General features: G+C 43.6%; 1 protein-coding gene across 4 annotated transcripts in view; it reads right to left on the bottom strand.

The window, feature by feature from the left end:
* The window catches only part of LOC120064442 (myosin light chain kinase, smooth muscle-like), a 91,940-nt gene that overhangs the window by 42,432 nt on the left and 26,363 nt on the right, over nucleotides 1-23,145 (bottom strand). For 3 of the 4 annotated variants that reach the window (XR_005478598.1, XM_039015022.1, XM_039015024.1), the window contains exons 4-11: nucleotides 15,182-15,389; nucleotides 14,012-14,057; nucleotides 13,428-13,593; nucleotides 12,954-13,119; nucleotides 12,678-12,699; nucleotides 11,928-12,514; nucleotides 11,510-11,713; nucleotides 10,243-10,377 (exon numbers count right to left, since the gene is read on the bottom strand). Coding sequence is in view for 3 of the 4 variants with exons in the window: in XM_039015022.1 (XP_038870950.1) it covers nucleotides 10,243-10,377; nucleotides 11,510-11,713; nucleotides 11,928-12,514; nucleotides 12,678-12,699; nucleotides 12,954-13,119; nucleotides 13,428-13,593; nucleotides 14,012-14,057; nucleotides 15,182-15,389 (1,534 nt within the window). In the remaining variant the exon portion in view is untranslated. Of the gene's footprint in view, nucleotides 1-10,242; nucleotides 10,378-11,509; nucleotides 11,714-11,927; nucleotides 12,515-12,677; nucleotides 12,700-12,953; nucleotides 13,120-13,427; nucleotides 13,594-14,011; nucleotides 14,058-15,181; nucleotides 15,390-23,145 lie in introns of those variants that run through there. The other variant, XM_039015023.1, reaches the window with a different exon arrangement.

Genomic DNA, 23,145 nt, shown 5'->3' with positions numbered 1-23,145 from the left:
TGGTAACTCTATTGAACTTATCCTCTGCAGCAGAGGTGACTCTGGGTCTGCCTTTCCTGTGGCGGTCCTCATGAGTGCCAGTTTCATCATATTGCTTGATCGTTTTTGCGACTGCACTTGAAGAAACTTTCAAAGTTCTTGAAATTTTCCGGATTGACTGACCTTCACGTCTTAAAGTAATGGACTGTCGTTTCTCTTTGCTCATTTGAGCTGTTCTTGCCATAATATGGACTTGGTCTTTTACCAAATAGGGCTATCTTTTGTATACCACCCCTACCTTGTCACAACAACTGATTGGCTCAAACACATTAAGGAAGGAAATTCCACAAATTAACTTTTAACAAGGCACACCTGTTAATTGAAATGCTTTCCAGGTGACTACCTCATGAAGCTGGTTGAGAGAATACCAAGAGTGTGCAAAGCTGTCATCAAGGCAAAGGGTGGCTACTTTGAAGAATCTCAAAACATTTTGATTTGTTTAACACTTTTTTGGTTACTACATGATTCGATATGTGTTATTTCAAAGTGTTGATGTCTTCACTCTTATTCTACAATTTAGAAAATAGTAAAAGAATTAAGAAAAACCCTGAAATGAGTAGGTGTTCAAACTTTTGACCGGTACTGTAAATATATAAAAACATTTGAACAAGGAATAAAACACAATGAGCAATGACAGCTTGGCTATATACATGGGGTACCAGTACCGAGTCAATGTGCAGGGGAATGGGGAAATTGAGGTAGATATGTAGAGGTAAAGTGACAGGATACATAAGACAGTAGCAGCAGCGTATGTGATGTGTGGAAGTGTGTATATATATATATATATATCACACACACTTCCACAATATGCAGAGGCATAAAAAGACACCTCACGGAGGTAAATGTTGATACAATGGTAAAATATCTTTTTTTATATATATATATATATATATATATATATATACACATTAATTATAGTCCAATGTGTGTGCATAGTCAAAAAGAGTTAGTTCAAAAAGGGTCAATGCAGATAGTCCGGGTAGCTATTTGGTTTACTATTTAGCAGTCTTATGGGTTGGGGGTAAAAGCTGTTCAGGAGCCTTTTGGTACCACTTGCCATGCTGTAGCAGATCAAACAGTCTCTGACACCGCCTGGTAGAGAGGTCCTGGATGGCAGGGAGTTCACTACCCTCCGTAGTGCCTTGCGGTCAGATACCGAGCAGTTGTCGTACCAAGCAGTGATGCAGCCAGTCAAGATGCTCTCAATCGTGCAGCTGTAGAACTGAGGCTCTGAGGGCACATGCCAAATCTTTTCAGCCTCCTGAGGGGCTCCTCCATTGTTGTGCCCTCTTCACTACTGTGTTGGTGTGTTTGGACCATGATAGGTCCTTAGCGATGTGAACACCGAGGAACTTGAAGCTCTTGACCTTCTCCTATACAGCTGCTCAGTGCATGCTCCGAGTATGTGTCTCGGTAATCTGTCTGGCCCTGTGGCCTTGTTAATGTTAACCTGTGAAAAGGTCTTACATCAGCTACGGAGAGCGTGATCACAGTCATCTGGAACAGCTGGTGCTCACGCAAGTGTTGCTTGCCTTGAAGCAAGCATAGAAGGCATTTAGCTCATCTGGCAGGCTCACGTCACTGAGCAGCTCTCGACTGGGATTCCCTTCGTAATCTGTGATAGCTTGCAAGCCCTGCCACATCCGATGAACGTCAGAGCCAGTGTAGTAGGACTTGATCGTAGTCCTGTATTCTTTGCCTGTCGGAGGTTGTAGCAGGATTTCTTATAAGCGTCCGGATGAGTGTCCTGCTTATGAAAGCAGCAACACTAGCCTTTACCTCAGTGCGGATGTGACCTGTAATCCATGGCATCAGGTTGGGATATGTACGTACTGTCACTGTGGGGACGACATTGTCAATTCACATTTTAATTAAGCCGGTGACTCATGTGGTAAACTCCTTAATGCCACCGGATGAATCCCGTAACATATTTCAGTCTGTGCCAGCCAAACAGTTCTATAGCTTAGCATCCGCTTCATCTGACCACTTATGTATTGAGCACAGCACTGGTACTTCCCGTTTGAGTTTTTGCTTGTAAGCAGGAATCAGGAAGATGGCGTTATGGTCAGACTTGACAAATGTAGGGCGAGGGAAAGCTTTGTTTGTGTGTGGAGTAAAGGTGATCTAGTGTGTGTTTTTCACCCTCTAGTTGCACAGGTTACATGCTGGTAGAAATGAGGAAAAACAGATTTCAGTTTTCCTGCATTAAATTCAGCAGCCACTAGGAGCACAGCATCTGGATGAGCATTTTCTTGTTTGCTTATGGCCCTATACAGCTCGCTGAGTGCGGTCTTAGTGCCAGCATCGGTTTGTGGTGGTACTTAAACAGCTACAAAATATCGACGAAAACTCTTGGTAAATAGTATGGTCTACAGCTTATCATGAGGTATAACTCAGGTGAGCAGAACCTTGAGTCTTCCTTAATATTACAGATTGTGCACCAGTCTTTGTTCACAAACAGACATACCCCACCCCTACGGATCTTACCAGATGCTGCTGTTCTGTCCTGCCAATGCATGTCTTTGTTCAACCAATACTCCAATAAAGCATAGTATTTTACAGTTCTTAATGTCCCGTTGACGTTCATTCATATTAAGCAAACAAATATGCTTGCTGTAAAATCGCTCATAAAAACGAATAAATATGCAGAGGCATAAAAAGACACCTCACGGAGGTAAATGTTGATACAATGGCAAAATATCTTTCTTTATCATAGAGTGCCTTCAGAAAGTATCCACACCCTTTGACCTTTTCCACATTTTGTTGTGTTACAGCTTGAATTTAAAATGGATTAAATTGAGATTGTGTCACTGGCCTACACACACACAATACCCGAGAAATGTCAAAGTGGAATTATGTTTTTAGAATTTTTTACAAATAAATTTAAAATGAAAAGCTGAAATGCCTTGAGTCCATAAGAATTCAACCCCTTTGTAATGGCAAGCCTAAATAAGTGCAAAAATGTGTTTGACAAGTCACAAAACATAACAATCAATACCAATAAGTGTTTAACATGATTTTTGAATGAGTACCTCATCTCTGTACCCCACACAAACAATTATCTGTAAGGTCCATCAGTCAAGCAGTGAATTTCAAATAGATTCAACCACGAAGACCAAGGTTTTCCAATGCCTTGGAAAAATCCAATACAACACATTACTGAGTAGCACTCTCCATATTTTCAAGCATAGTGGTGGCTTCACCATGTTATGGGTATGCATGTAATCCTTAAGGACAGGGGAGTTATTCAGGATAAAACAATTACTGGAATGGAGCTAAGCACAGGCAAAATCCTAGAGGAAAACCTGGTCAGTCTGCTTTTCACCAGACACTGGGAGACAAATTCACCTTTCAGCTAGACAAACTAAAACACAAGGCCAAATATACACTGAAGTTGCTTACCAAGACGACATTGAATGTTCGAGTGGCCTAGTTAAAGTTGACTTAAAATCAGCTTGAAAATCTATGGCAAGACTTGAAAATGGCTGTCTTGACCGAGCTTGAAGAATTCTTTAAAGAATAATGAGCAAATATTTTGCAATCCAGGCGTGCGAAGCTCATAGAGACATACCCAAAAAGAGACTCACAGCTATAATCACAGCCAAAGGTGTTTCTAACATGTATTGACTCAGGGGTGTGAATACTTATGTAAATGAGATATTTCTGTATTTCACTTTTAATAAATTTGAATACATTTCTAAAAATATGTTTGCACTTTGTCATTATGGGGTATTGTGTGTAGATGGGTGAGGAAAAAAAGAAAAAGAAAATCAGGCTTTAACAACATAATGTGGGTTAAGTCAAGGGGTATGAATACTTTCTGAAGGCACTATGTATTAATCTTTCCTGGCAGGCCTACGTTTCACAGTCGGGAAGCTAGCGAGCTCTGTGTTGAATTTAACCTGGATGAGTTGTGATGCTGCCACCAACTATTATAAATGGCTCCCGCGCCCAGTGCAGGACAACCCGATCCCAAGAAAGGCATTCACTTTGAAATCCAGGGGAGACTGTTGGTAGGTATTTCAGAAATCGGCCTGCGCAAGAGAGAATCTCAGATGTCTGCTTAGGGAGCACAAACACTTGCCAAGTCTGTCTGGGTGTAATACTTCAGGAGAGTTTCAGGAAGGAGGGACGCATGTTTTTCCTTTATATGGTTCCTAGGCTTCATATTTGTTTAATGGCTGTGGGTGTATTTTCCAGCGGTAGGAACAGAAGAGAACAGAGGGGCTGTGAATGGGTTGGTACTGGGATCCCTACACAGTTGCTGCGAACAGGACTATCTCTCTTCCCTGAGTTGACTATGATGCCATTAACTGTCTATCCGTCTTCAAGAGGCTAGAGGATAACATCAACAGCTCCTGCACACACAGCTCAAACCTGGAGCACTAAGAGAATCGGACCTTTGGAAACTATGAGTACATCCTAATGAAACCCTATATACTTCCCTATATAGTGCAATACTTCTGACCAGGGTATATAGGGGTCTGGTCAAAAGTACTATACTATGAAGGGATTAGGGTGCCATTTGGGACCGAGACTATGTGAGATCCTTCTCTAAAACAAGTCAATTCAATTAGTGTTTAAAGATCAAGATGTTTTCTGAAGAGGATAATTCAACACACAAACACATTTGGCCCCCGAAGCACAACAAAACATAAACATTTAGTTCAGGGGCCAAACTTTTGACCGGTAATGAAAGTTAGAGTTGAGAATTGAATCCCTATGTTGAGAGTCAAGTTAGGCTGGGGTGATGGATACAGACAAAACCAAACTTCAACAGAATATGATGCATCATAATTAAATACAGAAGGATACAAATAACCCAGCTACAATAATACAGAATAGTGTTAATTGCAAGGTTATTAAAGTAAACAAAAACTAAAATAAAACAATTGGAAAAACTATTTAGGAAACTGAAATAAAATTAAGAAAAACTAAAACTATACTGAACAAAAATATAAACACAACATGCAAATATTTTACTGAGGTACAGTTTATAAGGAAATCAGTCAATTAAAATTAATTAATTAGGCCCTAATCTATGGATTTGACATAACTGGGAATACAGATATGCATCTGTTGGTCACATGTACCTTTGAAAAATAAATATGAGCGTGGATCACTCAACCAGTCAGTTATGGTATGACCATCATTTGCCTCATGCAGAGTGACATTTCCTTTGCATAGAGTTGATCAGGCTGTTGATTGTGGCCTGTGGAATGTTGTCACACTTCTCTTCAATGGCTGTGCGAAGTTTCTGGATATTGCGGGAACTGGAACACACTGTCGTACACGTCAATCAAACATGCTCAATGGGTGACATGTCTGGTGAGTATTCAAGCCATGGCAGAACTGGGACATTTTCAGCTTCCAGGAATTGTGTACAGATCCTTGCAACATGGGGCCGTTCATTATCACGCTGAATCATGAGGTGATGGTGGCAGATGAATGGCACAACAATGGGCCTCAAGATCTCATCACGGTATCTCTGTGCATTCAAATTGTCATCGATAAAATTAAATTGTGTTCGTTGTCCGTAGCTTATGCCTGCCCATACCCCCACTGCCACCATGGGGCACTCTGTTCACAACATGGACATCAGCAAACCGCTCGCCCCGTCACAAAGCAATACACATGGTCTATGGTTATGGTTATGAGGACACTGCAAAATTCTCTAAAACGACATTGAGGCAGCTTATGGTAGAGACATGAACATTACATTCTCTGGCAACAGCTCTAGTGGACATTCTTGCAGAGAGCATGCCAATTGCACGCTCCCTCAGAACTTGAGACATCTGTGGCATTGTGTTGACAAAACTGCACATTTTAGAGTAGCCTTTTATTGTCCCCAGCACATCATGCTGTGTAATGATCATGCTGTTTAATCAGTTTCTTGATATGCTATACCTGTCAGGTGGATGGATTATCTTGGCAAAGGAGAAATGCTCCCTAACACTAATAATGATAGAGAAATAAGCTTTTTGTGCATATGGATAATGTCTGGGATCTTTTATTTCAGCTCATGAAACATGAGACCAACACTTCACATGTGTTTATATTTATGTTCAGTGTATATCCTCCTGATTCCAAACAGGAAGTACCAGTGACACGCTCAATTATGGAAGTGGTCTGATGAAGCGGATGCTAAGCTAAACTGTTTCGCTAGCACAGATTGGCATATGTTCTAGGATTCATCCGATGGCATTGAGGTGTTCACCACATCAGTCACCGGCTTGGTGATATTGATTACAGGAAACATCAGCACTGAGCTAAAGGTTAGAACTGCCGCTTTCAAGGAGCGGGACACTAATCCGGACGCTTATAAGAAATCCCACTATGACCTCCGACGAGCCATCAAACAGGCAAAGCGTAATAACAGGACTAAGATAGAATCCTACTACGCTGGCTCAGACGCTTGTCAGATCTGGCAGGGCCTGGAAACTATCACAAATTACTAAGGGAAACCCAGGTACGAGCTGACCAGTGATGCAAACTTACAGCATCAGACATGCTAAATGCATTCTATGCACGCTTCGAGGCAAGCAACACTGAACCATGCATGAGATCACTAGCTGTTCCGGACAACTGTGTGATCATGCTCTCCATAGCCAATGTGAGTAAGACCTTAAAAACAGGTTAACATTCACAAGGCCAGATGGATTACCAGGACACGTACTCAGATCATGCGCTGACCAGCTGGCAAGTATCTTCACTGACATTTTCAACCTCTACCTGACCCAGTCTGTAATACCTACATGTTTCAAGCAAACCACCATATCCCCTGTTGCCAAGAACACCAATGTAACTTGTCTAAAAGACTATCGCCCTGTAGCACTCACATCTGTAGCCATAACATGTTTTAAAAGGCTGGTCATGGACACCATCATCCCAGACACTCTGGACCCACTCCAATTCGTATACCGCCCAAACAGATCCACAGAGGTCTTCAAGGATCCACCTGTACCTGAATACCCAAGACCCGGTTTGGTACCCGAGCGGATCCAGATCCAGAATTCTAAATAATGTCACAGGTCTGGGTCGGATCCGATATGATTGTCATGGGTATGTTTAATTTGAACTGAGACTGAGTTATGGCTGAACTGACTTGTTCAGAAGGGCATATACAGATCCGAACAAGACTGTGGCACTAGAGAGAGCGAGAGAGACATTTATAATTTATGCTGCTGCTCTTGCTTTTCACGAGAGGGGAGCGTGGCACATGTAGCTTGTTGTTGGCCAATAAGAAGTCAAAGTGGCAATAGGCTACAGTCAGACCCTAGCCCCGTGTGTGGCAAAAGTTAGGAGCTATCTAATCAATGGAAGATAGTTGTACAGAAAGAGCCAAGAGGTAGGCTGCTACTTAATATTCTAAATGTTTTTTGTAACTGTAGGAGAAAGCGCAGCTTAAATAGCTTCTCCCGGTTTGATGCAGTCAAGACCGGTAGTATGCAATCATAATTGATGATAAATAACCTAGCTATGGCAGCTATTAGTCTACTATAGCGCGAGTCAGCTTGGTTGGTTAGTTGCTGTCTCTTGTCTCTCCCTCCTCCTCCGTGTCACTTGCTCACAGTACGGCCCCTCACCTACCTGCTAGAGCAGCACCTCTCTCCCTCTCGCGCTGTATCAGTTCTGGTTAATAAAGTAGCTTTAAAAAAATGTAATCTTCTGTTGCTTCCCTCACCTTGGGTCTGGATCTGACCAGGTAGATACGGAATGGGTCTAGTTGTCTTCGTTCAGAATGGGTCTCCTGATATATTTTTTTTTACAATGCATTTGGAAAGTATTCAGACCCCTTGACCTTTCAAGTGCCTTCAAGTGGTCTGAATACTTTCCGAATGCATTGTACAGTATATGTATGCATATCATGTCTGGGTGGGAAAGCCCCAGGTCCATTTCAGAATGGGTCCAACTTTTGAACCCTGTGAAAACCTTTAACACATATTATGCAATCTCTATTGCACTCCACACTGCCCTCTCCCACCTGAACAAGAGGAACACCCATGTGAGAATGCTGTTAATTGACTACAACTCAGAGTTCAACACCATAGTGACCTCCAAGCTAACAACCCTGGGACTGAACACCTCCCTCTGCAACTGGATCCTGGATTTCCTGACGGGCCGCCCCCAGGTGGTGAGGGTAGGCAACAACACGTCCACCACGTTGAGCCTCAACACGGGTGCATGCTTAGTCCCTCCCTGTACTCCCTGTTCACCCACGACCTTGTGGCCGCGCACGACTAACGGCATCATTAAGTTGACACGACGGTGGTAAGTCTGATCACCGACGACAATGAGACAGCCTATAGAGAGGCGGTCAGAGACCTGGCAGTGTGAAGCCAGAACAGCAACCGCTCTCTCTCAACGTCAGCGAGACAAAGGAGCCGATTGTGGACTACATGAAACGGAGGGAAGAGCACGCACCTATTCACATCGACAGAGCTGTAATGGAGCGGGTCCAGAGCTTCAAGTTCAGTTTCCACATCACTAAGGATCTACCATGGTCCACACACACCAATACAGTCTAGACTGGCTGCATCACCTCTTGGTATGGCAACTGCTTGGGTATATAGCTAAGTTATAGTAACTCATTGCAAATTTAAAATAACATGTTATTACTTTTCTATTATTTTTCAGTGTTCTTTCTCTCTGCAATGTTGGGAAGGGCCCTTAAGTAAGCATTTCACTGTTAGTCTACAGCAGTGTTTACGAAGCATGTGACAAATATAGTTGTATTTTATTCAAAACTCCTGCCGGTGCCAGAGTAAATGGGTTGATTGCTTTGCAAATGGATACAGCAACCCAGAAAGTTATGACATTCTGAAAGAGGCATGAAAAATAACCCTGTGTGTAGATGAATGGAGCATGAAAGGACTGACTGCTTCATTTATGAGCATTTCAGCCAGCTTCTGTCACCCCTCCTTCAACAAGGCACACCATGCATTGCTCAACCTCCATCGGATTTAGCATCCGCACACCGGAGATGTAATTGACTGCACATTGGACGCATGGGACATACCAGAGGAGAAGATCCTTCTCGTCCTAACTGACAACAGGGCGAACATAGTCAAGGCTATCAAGCTGTTACACAACAGGCAAAAGAATACCCATGACCAACAACAACCAGAGCTGGCCATCGCTTTGAACTGCACAGCAGACAATTATCTTTTTAAATCTAAGTCACATTAAGATTATCATTTAAAATGTATAACTTCCCCCCAGTGACAAGAAGTGACATCCCCAAAAAAACACTATTGGCTAACACGTAAATGGATCCTAGCCTCCCACACATATGCTATTTTCTGTCCCTAACATTCAAATTGAAACTAAATAATATAAAAACAATATAAATTTTAGAATACTCAAACTAAATGAAAATAGTAAATGAAGCCTGAAAACGGAATCTAAACTGAAATAGAAATAAAAACAAATAGTTTTTTTTTTTAAATCACACAACTATAATAACCTTGTTTCACTGTGTTGAGTTGAAATTCTACTAGATCAATTGTCAACGCCATGCTTACATTCTTATTTTATTGTAACCTTATAAAATACAGCATTCAAGGGGGTTTCCCCTGACGTTCAATATGTGGAGCAGTTAAATATGAAAAATAAACACTGTGTGTGTGATCTGGACGTGGTACAGAGACACATGAGCCTTCAGCAGCAGAGCAGCCAGACTTGTGAAATGGTGGTCCTCTGATCGGCCGCCCTCAGGCTGAGAGGGAAGGCAGTAGCAGAACTACTATAATGCGTCCCAAATGGCATCCCATAGGGCTCTGGTCAAAAGTAGCGCACTATATAGGAAAAAGGGCGCCATTTGGGGGACACACAATAACTCACACCCCCTGTCTAGCTGATCTGTTCAAGAGGGTTCTGAGTACAGAGAAATTTGTATTCCTCCCCCTTCTCATATCATCCTACACTTTTCATAGAAATGGACCTGATTTTAGTTGGTCAGTCCTGTGGGTGCAAAGCCTTGAAAACAGGAAGTCACCCCCCTCTAGTGGGTAAATGGGCATAACTGGACGGTGATGACTGGTACGAAAAGGGTTGCAAAATTCCCTTAACTTTCCCAGAATTCCCGGGGTTTCCAGAAATCCTGGTTGGAAGATTCCCAGAATCAGGAAGTATTCCAGAATTGATTTTTGGAAAACTTTTGCAACCCTACTTACTGCAAGGGGAGATGATAGGCTCTCTCACCGTTTAGGAGCCAGGAGATGTTAGGTCGAGGCTTTCCATCCACTGAGCACTGCAGAAGGAAGTCCTGGCCCTCACTCACTGAACATCCCTTCAGGACTGTGCTGAATGCCGGGGGCTTGCCCTCCAGCCGTGGGTCTGCAGGGGAGGGAGTACACAGATAGTGTATTAACATTTACAGTATATTACATTGTATTGGATCCTTGCAGTACATTTAAAATGAGGGAATGTGTGGTAATGGTCAGTCTAAGAGTGACAAATGTGTTATTTGCATCGGGGGGGTGCATCGTGATTCTGCACCCTTCTCCCAAAGTGTGCACTTAAATCTTAGATTTAACAATGCTGGAAATGCCCTCCAACCAAAGCGTATACCAATCCAAAGCTTTTATATCGATGACGGGGAGTGTGCTAGTGCACACTTTGGGAGAAGTGGGCGAAATCGGGACGCAGACTGGGTATCTGACAAGATGCAATTTTCCTTCTTTCCAATAGATGGCATAGGTAGACAAGAACTGTTACAGTGATTCCTAAAGGATGCTCACTCCCAACAAATATATACTGCTCGTCTCAAGCAAAACAAACTGAATCTGCATAGTGTTTGGCACGGTTCTGAATTAGAGAAAATAAACGCGATAAAAATGCCAGACTCTCCCCTTTTGTTGCAAATTGAATCACTGTCGACTGGTGCCAGTCTGTTAAGTCCAAACAAAAACAACTAGACAAGATATCAAAACCTCTCCAAATCCTCCACTAAAATAGTTTCACTTTGATTATCATTAAATAAACAAGCAACTTTTATTTGGTTACAGACAGACGGCTTATAAGGACATGCAACAGTCTCGTTTCCAAATGCAACGGTCTCGTTTTAGATTAACTCAGCACTGTAGCTGAGGAATGGACTTAACCTCAATGTGCTCACTTATCCTGCCTTCATCATTACCATGTTTTGATTGAGACAGCCAGGGGAAAGGAATTAGACGCTTTTTTACCCAAAGGCAGAGCTGGGGACTAGAAACTGCTCAAAACTATTACACTTTCACAACCATCGACCTGTTCACTGAAAAGGAGTAATGTAATGAGCCTACACAACAAGGGCCTTAGTTCACCCTATTAAAGCAAAAGGTACTTATTTACAGTAAACTGCATTCCAAGCGGCAACCCATTCCTTATATAGTGCACTACTTTTGACCAGGACCCATAGGGCTCTGGTCAAAAGTAGTGCACTATATAGGGAATAGGGTGCAATTTGGGATGCATCCTAAGTACTTACTTTTGACACTGAGGATCCAAGTAGAAGAAACCTTCCCAGTGCTGGTGGTCATGGTGCATCCATAAGTTCCACTGTCCCTCTTCTGGACGTTGGTCACAGTGACGATGTGTGTGTTGCCGTCCTGGTGGAAGGTCAGCCCTGCTCTGGGTCTCAAAGGGAGGCCATCTTTAACCCAGCTCAGGCCAGGCACAGGAGAACCTGAGACTGGAAGAACACATCAACAGTCAATCTAATGGGATAAACATGCAACAATGAAGTAGCTATTGGTGAACATTGTCCAAGTGGCCTAATAAAATGTCAAAAACATCTAAAGTTGGGAATGTGTTGGGAAGGTCTTGTACTCGGATTTCTCGGATTAAATATAGAATTTATATAAAAAACATCTGAAAACATGGAATCGCAAAATGTTTTGAATCACCTTGGCATTTGAATGTGACTGGGGTCCCCTCCGTAGCATTCTGGCTCTGAGGTACAGAATCAAATTTGGGTTGAGTTCCTGCAGTCACTGCTGCCCTCTCTGACCTGCTCTCTCTGGCCTGCCTTCTGGTCTCTCTGGTGGGCTCTGGAGACGGCTCTGGGACTCCCTTTGGGGGGGGTTTCACCAGATCTCTTGTATCCCTCTCAGGAGCTCTGCTTTGGGGGTGAGGGCTGGTCCTTGCAGCACCCTGGCCTCCCAGGTGGTGCTGCAGGGTTGTGGAGCTGGCAGCCTTGGGGGGAGAGACGCCAGGCTTTCTAGGGGCTTTGTCTGGCAGGTCCGCAGGTGGCTTGGGAGAAGTCACGACGGTGGTCTTGGGGGATGCTGCGCTGGTCTTCCATGCTGGAGTTTTGACGATCACCTCTGTGCTGTCTTTGGTCTCCCTGGTGAGAGCGGTGAGTCTGGTCTCAGTCCTGTCTCCTGTTTTGGTAGGTGATCGTTGGTCTGCGAGCAGGCCATTACTTGTGGGCTTGACTTCAGGTGAGTCAGTTGTCTTTGGGACAGGTGCTACCAGAGCCGAGGGACCTAGGCTGTAGAAGTAGTAACATATGACATTGTCAAAAGATTGAATACCTCACTGTGAAGAAATTGTGGAAATATTTTCTAGAAATTCAGCCAACTCACGAAAACGCTTACTCATGTAGTCACACAGTAATATCACTATGCAGGGAATTTTATGAGATACATACTCACATGCCGGGGTCACTGCCTGAACCTAAAAAGGAATGGATAAACACTGAATTTCCCCTCTCAAATACGAATCAACATTTCCGAAATGAAAACTCGGTATTCAGAACTGGCACTGCTGAGGATTTACTGTGACGTTAAACGGCACCCTATTCCCTATTTAGTGGGCCCAAGTCAAAATAAGTGCACTACAAAGGGAAGAGGGTGCCATTTGGGACACTGGCTGTGTGTTGACGGCTGATGGCTGAATAACAGGCTGTGTGATTGGCTGCAGTGTCCTACCCTGAACGATCAACTCCGCTGTAGCCGTGGCCTTCCCAGCACTGTTGGCTACAGAGCAGGTGTACATTCCTGCATCGTCCACACACACATCTCGGATCTCCAGGAAGTGGATTCCGGACTTCTCAAACATGTTGAAGTGGGGAGAAGCATGGAGCTCTTCATCTCCCTGTGACAACCATCCATCACAGAGAAAGTGGAAGAAAGAAAGGGAGAGAGAGAAAGAGAGTGAAGTCAGAAATTCAGAGATGAAGACTCACCATCCTCCATCTTTGAAAGACAGAATGTCTTCTCTATACCATCTAGAGTTGTAAAATTCCGGTAACTTTCCCCAAATTCTCAGGTTTCTAGAAATCTTGGTCAGATTTCATACTTTTTCCCGCCTAATTCTAAGAACATTACAACTTGGATTTCTGGAAAACCTGGGAATTTGGGGAAAGTTACATAAGTTGCCAAACTTTCTCTGTTCCATCTCACTTTGAGCCAGGTAACCAGGGGCTGTGGACGTCCTGTGATTTTGGCCGAGAATTTGCCAGTCTGTCCCATTCTGACAAAAATACGTGAGGGTTTTGTCACAAACTTGGGGGGGCTCTCCCCCCAAATACTGGGCCTGCTCTCCACCGCTGGAACTCCAAACCGCCCGCTGGAGTCAGAGAAAACACAATGACTCACTACCTTATCGTCCAAAGATGTGTCTGCTCAATACCATCACTTGAACAAACACATTACATTTGAATAATGACTTAATATAGCAATATGACTGATTGGCTATATTTTTAACACCAACATAAAACATATCTGCATTATTCTAAATATAAAAATACAAGATTAAACATCTCATGGAACAAATATTCCGGTTTTACAGATGGAACAGGATAGGAAGGTTGATTTAAAAAAGAGAAATCATACCACCATGTGCAAAGAAGGAATATGTCCCAAATGGCACCATATTCCCTATATAGTGCCCTACTATTGACCAGGGCCCCATAAGGCTTTGGTCAAAAGTACTGCACTTTGTAGGGAATAGGGTGCCATTTGGGACACACCCAAAGACATCTTACCCTGTTCTACTGGAGCAGGGGAGGCTGTATTTCTTCCCCGTATTCCCTGAGAGAAAACATGCCTCAGATAATGAATTTTAAAAAACAAAGTATGCGTCTCAAATGGTGCCCTATTCCCTATGTAGTGCCCAGAGCCCTGGTCCAAAGTAGTCAACTATGTAGGGAATAGGGTGCCATTGGAGAGACAGCCATAGAATATATCGCTGGTGCAATTCCAGCAGCACGTAAATGAATGTGCAGTGTTGCAGAATGCTTCATATCTCAGTCCAATGCCTTGTAAGATATGTTTGTCCTGCTACTTGTTAGAAAGGGCATGCTCCATATGTTAATGTTTAGTGAGCCTGAGGTGCCTAAATAGCTGTTTATGATCTTGGAAAGCTGAACAAAATGTGGAGGATGTCCGAATGTTTCCATACTTCTCCCTGGAAAGCAGTAGGTGCATAATGTTACCTAAGTATCCACAGTGTAACTATCGGAAACGGAAAGGCACAGCTGGCATGCCTACACCAAGGAATAGAAAATCAAAGTGTGCTAACACCACTTATGCTTACAGGACAGTATAAATCCACAATGGCCCCCTATTCCCCATTTACTGCACTACTTTTGACCAGGGCCTACGGGGCTCTGGTCAAAAGTAGTGAACTATATAGGGAATAGGGGGCCATTTGGGACGAAGCCTCTGTTGGCTTTGGATGGGTTGCTCTAATGAGTTCCTTCTGAACGGGGAATTAGAAAAGGACATTATCTGCAATAAATCAAAACAAAGTGTTCCTTTTGAAGATGATCCATATTTCAACCTTATTCCTATCATTACATTGAGTTAAAACATCACTTGGGCACAGTACAAAAGCAGTATGAAAGCCCGTATTACAGGACGTCTTATATTTTATGGAGCTGAATAAATGTGCTGGTGGTTAAAATACTTGACACAGTCTTGGTTTAATTTCACATGAGCTATTGAGGCCGTGCATTTCTCAGGGTTACTTTAGAAGTCTGCTTCCTATGCTACATTTTAAAATGAGCTACAAAGCAAAGCCAGTGGACCCTGCCAAAACATTTGTTGACAGACCATTCAATTATCTATCTGGTTGGCTGATGGAGAGGGTAAAGCTGTGTTCCAAATGGAAGCCTAGGCTGCCATTTGGGAAACAAATGAAGGAGCTTCTTTACCTTCTACAGTGATCTCCACTGTGACCTGGCGACGTCCGGCATCGTTGACTGCCTCACATGTGTAACGTCCCGCATCCTCCTCCTGGATACCATGGACCACCAGGCTGAAGGTTCCACGGCTACTTTGTTCAATGGCGAAGCGCTCTCCAGCTATCACTGCTTTCCCATTCCTGGACCACGTGACCTGGGGCTCAGGGTGTCCTCTCACCTGGGAATAGATGGATGAGTTTCAGTGGATTTTAACTATACAAAACAGAAGAAAAAAAATCGGGCATCAGTGGTTAATGGTCATGGTTGAGTCACAGCCCAACGGTGTGCTACTCATAATCATAACGGTTTCCGTAAGAAATGAGTTTTTTTAACTAGCAGATCAGTTTTTTTCAGGCCACTGACTGACACCAGATCCGTGACAATCCCCATGCCTAGTATGTGTTCACATCCACCATTTTCATTTATCTTCTCAATACAATTGGAGTCAGAGCACAGGAACTCCCTGGGTGTGTGAAACTGACTGAATCTGTGGCCCATAGCCTAATTAAACTTAATTAGACGTAAAAAAAAAAAAATGGACACAGCAAACAATAGGATATTTACAAAAACAAATGATAAGCATTGATATCAACAATCAGCAAGTGAACTGGAAAGCTACTGATTACTCTTAGCGTTTCCTAATTCCCAGAATACAACAAATACATTACTGCCACAAGTCAAATCAAATCAAATGTATTTATATAGCCCTTCGTACATCAGCTGATATCTCAAAGTGCTGTACAGAAACCCAGCCTAAAACCCCAAACAGCAAGCAATGCAGGTGTAGAAGCACGGTGGCTAGGAAAAACTCCCTAGAAAGGCCAAAACCTAGGAGGAAACCAGGCTATGAGGGGTGGCCAGTCCTCTTCTGGCTGTGCCAGGTGGAGATTATAACAGAACATGGCCAAGATGTTCAAATGTTCATAAATGACCAGCATGGTCAAATAATAATAATCACAGTAGTTGTCGAGGGTGCAGCAAGTCAGCACCTCAGGAGTAAATGTCAGTTGGCTTTTCATAGCCAACTGTAGCCTGTTTAATTATCCCGGTCTTCTGTTTTCCAACAAAACCTAATTTCCACAACTTCCTTTCCCCCGTGCATATTGTATTACTCAAGTTCTTAGTCCTTTCTGATGTTTCCATTCTCTCAATGCTTTTTGTCCCAGGTCAGTAGCCATCACTAATAACACCACGTGAAGAGTGGAGTACAGGTGCTGAAAGGGCACACGATATAGCAGAGATGAACAGGTTCAGAAGCTCTGTGAAACACTGCTCACATCCCCTGTCTATCTGGAGGAGCTTCCCACCTTTCTCCGATTCATTTCACTTCTCGTCGACTTCCATTAAAAAAAAAATTATAATCGCACTACAGTTTATTTTCTCTAAAGTCTTTGAAGCATCACAAATCTACAGGCAGAGACCACAGCTAATAAAGGACAGCGGATGGGCAATCTCTTTCTCTCCCACTCTGTGTTTCCACTGGTGGCATGCCAACCATCCTCCCCTTGAACCCCTGAGACTTTGTAAAATACCATTTCAGAGGAGAACCATGGTAAACCCAAACATGAACATTACATGGGTCTCACTCTGCAAACCAATACAAGCCCTTGCACATACTGCATAATTTAAATTAACAGCAAAAAAAATTACATTGTTAACCACTGCAGCTGGTACGCATTTCAGATTGAACATACAAATGAATATGGCTCGACAGCTAGTAGACAGATTGATTCCATATGGAACTCAAAATTTAAAAAAAGCTGCGAGAGTCCAGCTTCTCTCTGTAATCGACCACTCTCATTCCAGTCTGTCAAACTAGCCTCTGTTTCAATAAAATATTACCTCTGCTGTACCCAGTCCTCCTCTGGCTTGCCCAAAAATAGCAGTACTAGGGTTTAAAGTCGTTATTAAATCAAACAGACACTGGCATTTCCTTAAACTCAGCTGCTTGACGTTCAGTGCCACAGAAATTTTCAAGCAGAGTTCAGACTTCTCGTTCATAAAACGTATTGTGGTCAACCTCTCGACCTCAAACATCCCAACTGACCAAGTTCACATGTCGAGGATAGGAGAAACAATGGGTTGTTTACACACCGAGTCAAGTTTATACAAACCAGACACAAGTACCATATTGGTTTGTCAAAGGAAAATGGCATCAAAACAAAAGGTTGTGACAGGACTATGGATCAATGCACTGGCAGCTGAGGAGAGCCTTGCCTGCTGATCCATCCTGGACATACCGCCGAACTGCCGAAGAGCATCAAAATACCCAAGAATGCAAGAAGACAAGTAAACAGGGAGAGAGGCATATGAGGAACAAAGCAAGGAATATTGTCTCTAGTCCTTTTTGAGTCACGCTACTGGCACCCAATGTATCACCACATCAAGAGTACTACTTGCCATAACAAGGCTAATACTTCTGGGATAAAAGCAGACTTTACAACGAAATCCCCTCATAATGAAGAGAGGAAAATGATCAAAGGGAAGCTGAAGTTTGTTATTTTAATCATGTAAGCAGAGCGATTTATACGGCCACCAGTTCCATGTGAAGCAACTATTTTGATCGCTTGTGTCTTTAGACAAGTCGCTGCTCCAAATCAATAAATGTATCTGATGTTTTCTTGTCGGCTTCTCAAATGACACCTTATTTCCTATTTAATGCTTTACTTTTGACCAAAGTCCTAGTGAAAAGTAGAGCACTATATAGGAAATAGTGTTCCATTTGGGACGAAGGCCTTGTCCTTTTCATTTCCCAAAAAATAGGCCTATGGTTTATTTGGCCCAGTAATTCTCTAAGGTCTTGTACAGAGAATTACTTTTCAAGTTCGCATTCTGGAAGACACCTGTAGTGGATTACAGCTGGAGTTGTCCATCTCAGAGACTCAAGAATAATTGTCTGGCTAATTGTCAATGGACGTACAGTACATCAGAACCTATTCTTGTATTCCCACCAAGTTGTGATTGCTACCGCTGGATGGTGTCAGAACAGGTGTACATCCCAAATGGCACCCTATTCCCTTTATAGTGCACTACTTTTGACCAGGACCCATAGGGCTCTGTTCTAAAGAAATGCACTTGATAGGGAATAGGGTGCCATTTGTGACACATCCCTGTTGTCTTAGACAGAAAAAAACAAACTGATAAGTCCACATTTGATGAGGTTGAGTGATTCATAAGTTGATTCTTACAGTGCTGTGAATAGCCACTATCCACATTGTGAGAATCCAACATCATTTAGGGACATGTTAATGTTTAATCCTGAGCTAACATTCCATTGGAGGGAATGTTAGCTGGTACTGGTACTGCTGTTTCACCATTCAAAAACAACCTGATGTCTTCATCTCATCAACATTGTATTTTTCCTGGCTTCACAGCCACTTTCAAGCCAGACTGCCAAAAGGCTGCTATGAATTACACACGCAAAAGACAATAATCACCAGTGTTTAACTACCGTTCCTAACAACGGTCAGTGGGCGGTTGAGACCGCTCTCTGCGTAAAAAGGCCTTCATTGAAGTAGCCAATGTGAACAATGTACGCCATTAAAACCAAATGTAACATTTGAATGTAACCAGCAGCAGAAGAAAGATGGCCGCTTCTCTAACACTGGTCAGAGGAGTCAGCTGAGCGGTGAGTCAGGGTGGAGCCGTGTAGGAGTAGCCTAGAAGTGGTCCACATCTGCTTTCAATAGGCAAGCAGTTTCAACCACCATCAGGTTTCTGGCAGCATACCTTTCACAGTGTTCACATGGAGCCTCCCTCGCATGCTGTTCCCCCTATATTTTCCTACTGGCTCGTAATGATGTAATAATAGAATTCTTTAGGAGGATGAGTTCTACCCTTGGCAGGCCATTACAATGACTGGGAGGCTGGGGAGAGAGGCGCTACATTGACCCGTGGCATGTCAGACGCCTGCCTCCATGCTGGTGGACATTCCTTGTCTTCAGAGGAGCATCCCCTCACATTAAGAACATGCCCCTTGAGCATGACAACAACAACAATGCCTGCCGGGAAGGAAAAAGCCACGTACGGTCACTGTCAGGCAGCACGACCAGCTGACCTCAAATGGGGACACAGACCTGGTTTGCGATGGACAACTGCACTGTCTACTGTAGAATATAGACAATTACAACTACAGTACTTTTTCACTGCCAATGAACACATTACTTTTTTATTTATATATGTTCCAGGAGAGTCTGTAATTATGCCATATTAATAGTCCTGCAGCACCGCCCAATTACTTATTGTCCGTGTCCCAAATGGCACCATATACACACACGTATACACACTCACACACACGTATACACATACATACACACACTGAACAAAAGTATAAATACAACAAATGCAAATATTTTACTGAGTTACAGCTCATACAGTATAAGGAAATCAGTCAATTGAAATAAATTCATTAGCCCCTAATCTATGGATTTCACAAGACCGGGAATACAGATATGCATCTGTTGGTCACGGTAAGGGCGTGGATCACAAAACCGGTCAGTATCTGGTGTGACCACCAATTTGCCTCATGCAGGGCAACATCTCCTTCACATCGAGTTGATCAGGCTGTTGATTGTGGCCAGTGGAATGTTGTCCCACTCGTCAATGGCTGTGCGAAGTTGCTGGATGTAGGCAGAAACTGGAACACGCTGTCGTACATGTCGATCCACAGCATCACAAACATACTCAATGGGTGACATGTCTGGTGAGTATGCAGGCCATGGAAGAACTGGGATATTTTCAGCTTCCAGGAATTGTGTACAGAACCTTGCGACATGGGACCGTGCATAAAATTTGATTTGATGATCATGCTGAAACATGAGGTGAGGGTGGCAGATGAACGGCATGACAACGGGCCTCAGGATCTGGTCAGGGTATCACTGTGCATTCAGATTGCCATGGATAAAATTCAACTGTGTTCGTTGTCCGTAGCTTATGCATGCCCATAACATAATCCCACCATGGGGCACTCTGTTCACAACGTTGACATAAGCAAACCGCTCGACCACACGTCTGCCCGGTACAGTTGAAACCGGGATTCATCCATGAAGTGCACACTTCTCCATCGAAGGTGAGCATTTGCCCACTGAAGTTGGTTACGACGCCGAACTACAGTCAGGTCAAGACCCTGTTGAGGACGACGAGCCCTTAGAGGAGCTTCCTGTGACGGTTTCTCACTGTTTGTGCAGAAATTCTTCGGTTGCGCAAACCCACAGTTTCATCAGCTGTCCGGGTGGCTGGTCCCGCAGGTGAGGAAGCCGAATGTGGAGGTCCTGGGCTGGTGTGGTTACACGTGGTCTGCGGTTGTGAGGCCGGTTGGACATGCTGCGAAATTCTCTAAAATGACATTGAAGCAGATATTGGTAGAGAAATGAACATTGAATTCTCTGGCAACAGCTCTGGTGGACATTCCTGCAGTCAGCATGCCAATTGCACACTCCCTCAACTATGCTGTTAAATTGTGTTGACATGTTTTTTCTTTTTGCCAGATATTTTTTAGCCACTGGGACAGTTGAATGTACTTTATGCCTGGCCAGAGTCATGTTTAGATCTATGCTTTGGGCATGGCTATTGACCCGGAGTGGCATTGCAATGTGTGACAGAAGTCCACATTTTAGAGTGGCCTTTTATTGTCCCCAGCACAAGGTGCACCTGTGTAATGATCATGCTGTTTAATCAGCTTCTTGATATGCCACACCTGTCAGGTGGATGGAGAATATTGGCACAGGCGAAATGCTCACTAACAGAGATGTAAACAAATTTGTGCACAAACTTAAGAGAAATAAGCTTTTTGTGCATATGGAACATTTCTGGGATCTTTTATTTCAGCTCAAGAATCATGGGACCAACACTTCACATGTGTTTATATTTTTGTTCAGTAAACAGTGCATTTGGAAAGTATTCGATCCCCACATTGTTACGTTACAGCCTTATTCTATAATGGATTAAATAATTTTTTCACCCCTCAATCTACACACAATATCCCATATTGACAAAGCAAAAATGGTTTAGAAATTTTTGGAAAAGTTTTTAAAATATAAAATAAATATTCAGACCCTTTTACTCAGTACTTTGTTGACGCACCTTTGACAGTGATTACAGCCTCGAGTCTTCTTGGGTATGACGCTACAAGCTTGGCACACGTGAATTTGGGGAGTTTCTCCCATTCTTCTCTGCAGATCCTCTCAAGCTCTGTCAGGTTGGATGGGGAGGGTCGCTGCACAACTATTTCCAGGTCTCTCCAGAGATGTTTGAGTCCGAGCTCTGGCTGGGACACTCAAGGACATTGAGACTTGTCCTGAAGCCACTCCTGTGATCACACTGACAGCGTCATCGCATTTTGGTACACCAGAATTACATTAATTTCCAATGAAACGCTGCGTTTGCCTTGCAGAGGCAGTTGCAGTGCGTTCGGTGTGGTGCATTCGTTGGATTTATAGAACGTATGCATCAAACTGTATGCATAGACGGCTTGACAGAAATGGTAACACTAGGTGAATGTTGAACTTTTGTTGTATTGTGGCAAAGGGGGTCGAGTGATAAATGGCAGATATGTGAGAGCAGAACTAATAAACGGGCTCTGCCCGATCACTAAAATGGCCACCCCGATCAGAACTACAGATCACAAAATGGCCGACTGCCAAAACTACAAGTCCCAGAAGCAAGGGGAACCCTCAGAAGGTGGAGACGACACACAGATAAAGGGTCAAGAAAAACCAGGAAGAGGAAGAGAGGGCTGGAAGGATCTATGAACTGTAGAGAAAGAGACAATAGATATTGGCTGGATTTACCGTGTATGAGCTGGACTGTTTTGGACTTACCTGTTGGCGTTTGGACCTGGACCTACCGAGAACCCGATTCATGTACCGAACCCTGCTATCCTTGACCTTGCCTACGACCTGGGTGGACCAGGACGGAGAAACAAACACACAGGTACCTGTTCGAAAGAACTCTCATTCTGGGGTAATTTAGTGACAGTTTCCCACTTAATTTGTGACAAACGCTCATAACCTTGAAGAGGTTTGCCACAGCATATATATCCAGATGATGCTGCTTACTATTTTGCGCAATGAAGCTGTCGGTGTGTTCGAAGCCGTTAGGGTCATTGTCCTGTTGGAAGGTGAACCTTCACCCCAGTCTGAGGTCCTGAGTGATCTGGAGCAGGTTTTCATCAAGGATCTCGCTGTACTCTGCTCCGTTCATCTTTCCTTCGACCCTGACTAGTCTCACAGTCCCTGCCCCTGAAAACCATCCCCACAGCATGCTGCTGCCACCACCATGCTTCACAGTAGGGATGGTGCCTGGTTTTCTCCAGATTTGATGCTTGGCATTCAGGCCAAAGAGTTCAATCTTGGTTTCATCAGACCAGAGAATAGTGTTTCTCATGGTCTGTGAGTCCCCAAGCTGGCTGTCATGTGCCTTTTATTGAGGAGTGGCTTCCGTCTGGCCACTCTACCATAAAGGCCTGATTGGTGGAGTGCTGCAGAGATGGTCGTCCTTCTGGAAGGTTCTCCCGTCTCCACAGAGGAACTCAGGAGCTCTGTCAGAGTGACCATCGGGTTCTTGGTCACCTCCCTGACCAAGGCCCTTCTCCCCCAATTGCTCAGTTTGGCCAGGCGGCCAGCTCGAGGAAGAGTCTTGTTGGTTCCAAACTTCTTCCATTTAAGAATGATGGAGGCCACTGTTCTTGGGGACCTAAAATGCTGCAGACAGGTTTTGGTACCCTTTCCCAGATCTGTGCCTCGACACAATCCTGTCTGGGAGCTCTACTCCGAACAAAGTGTAATTTGCATTGTTTAAGGCTTATATCAGTAAAGACAGCCACTTCCAGGGTAATACGATACACGATCTCTCTATATTCAGCGAGGGGGGCAGAATAATCATGTCTAAACCAATTTGACAGGGCGAAATGCTAGAACCTGGAAATAGAATTTAAA

Source organism: Salvelinus namaycush, chromosome 19 (assembly GCF_016432855.1).
Source record: "Salvelinus namaycush isolate Seneca chromosome 19, SaNama_1.0, whole genome shotgun sequence".
NCBI lineage: Eukaryota > Metazoa > Chordata > Actinopteri > Salmoniformes > Salmonidae > Salvelinus > Salvelinus namaycush.
This window is presented reverse-complemented; position numbering and strand designations above follow the sequence as displayed.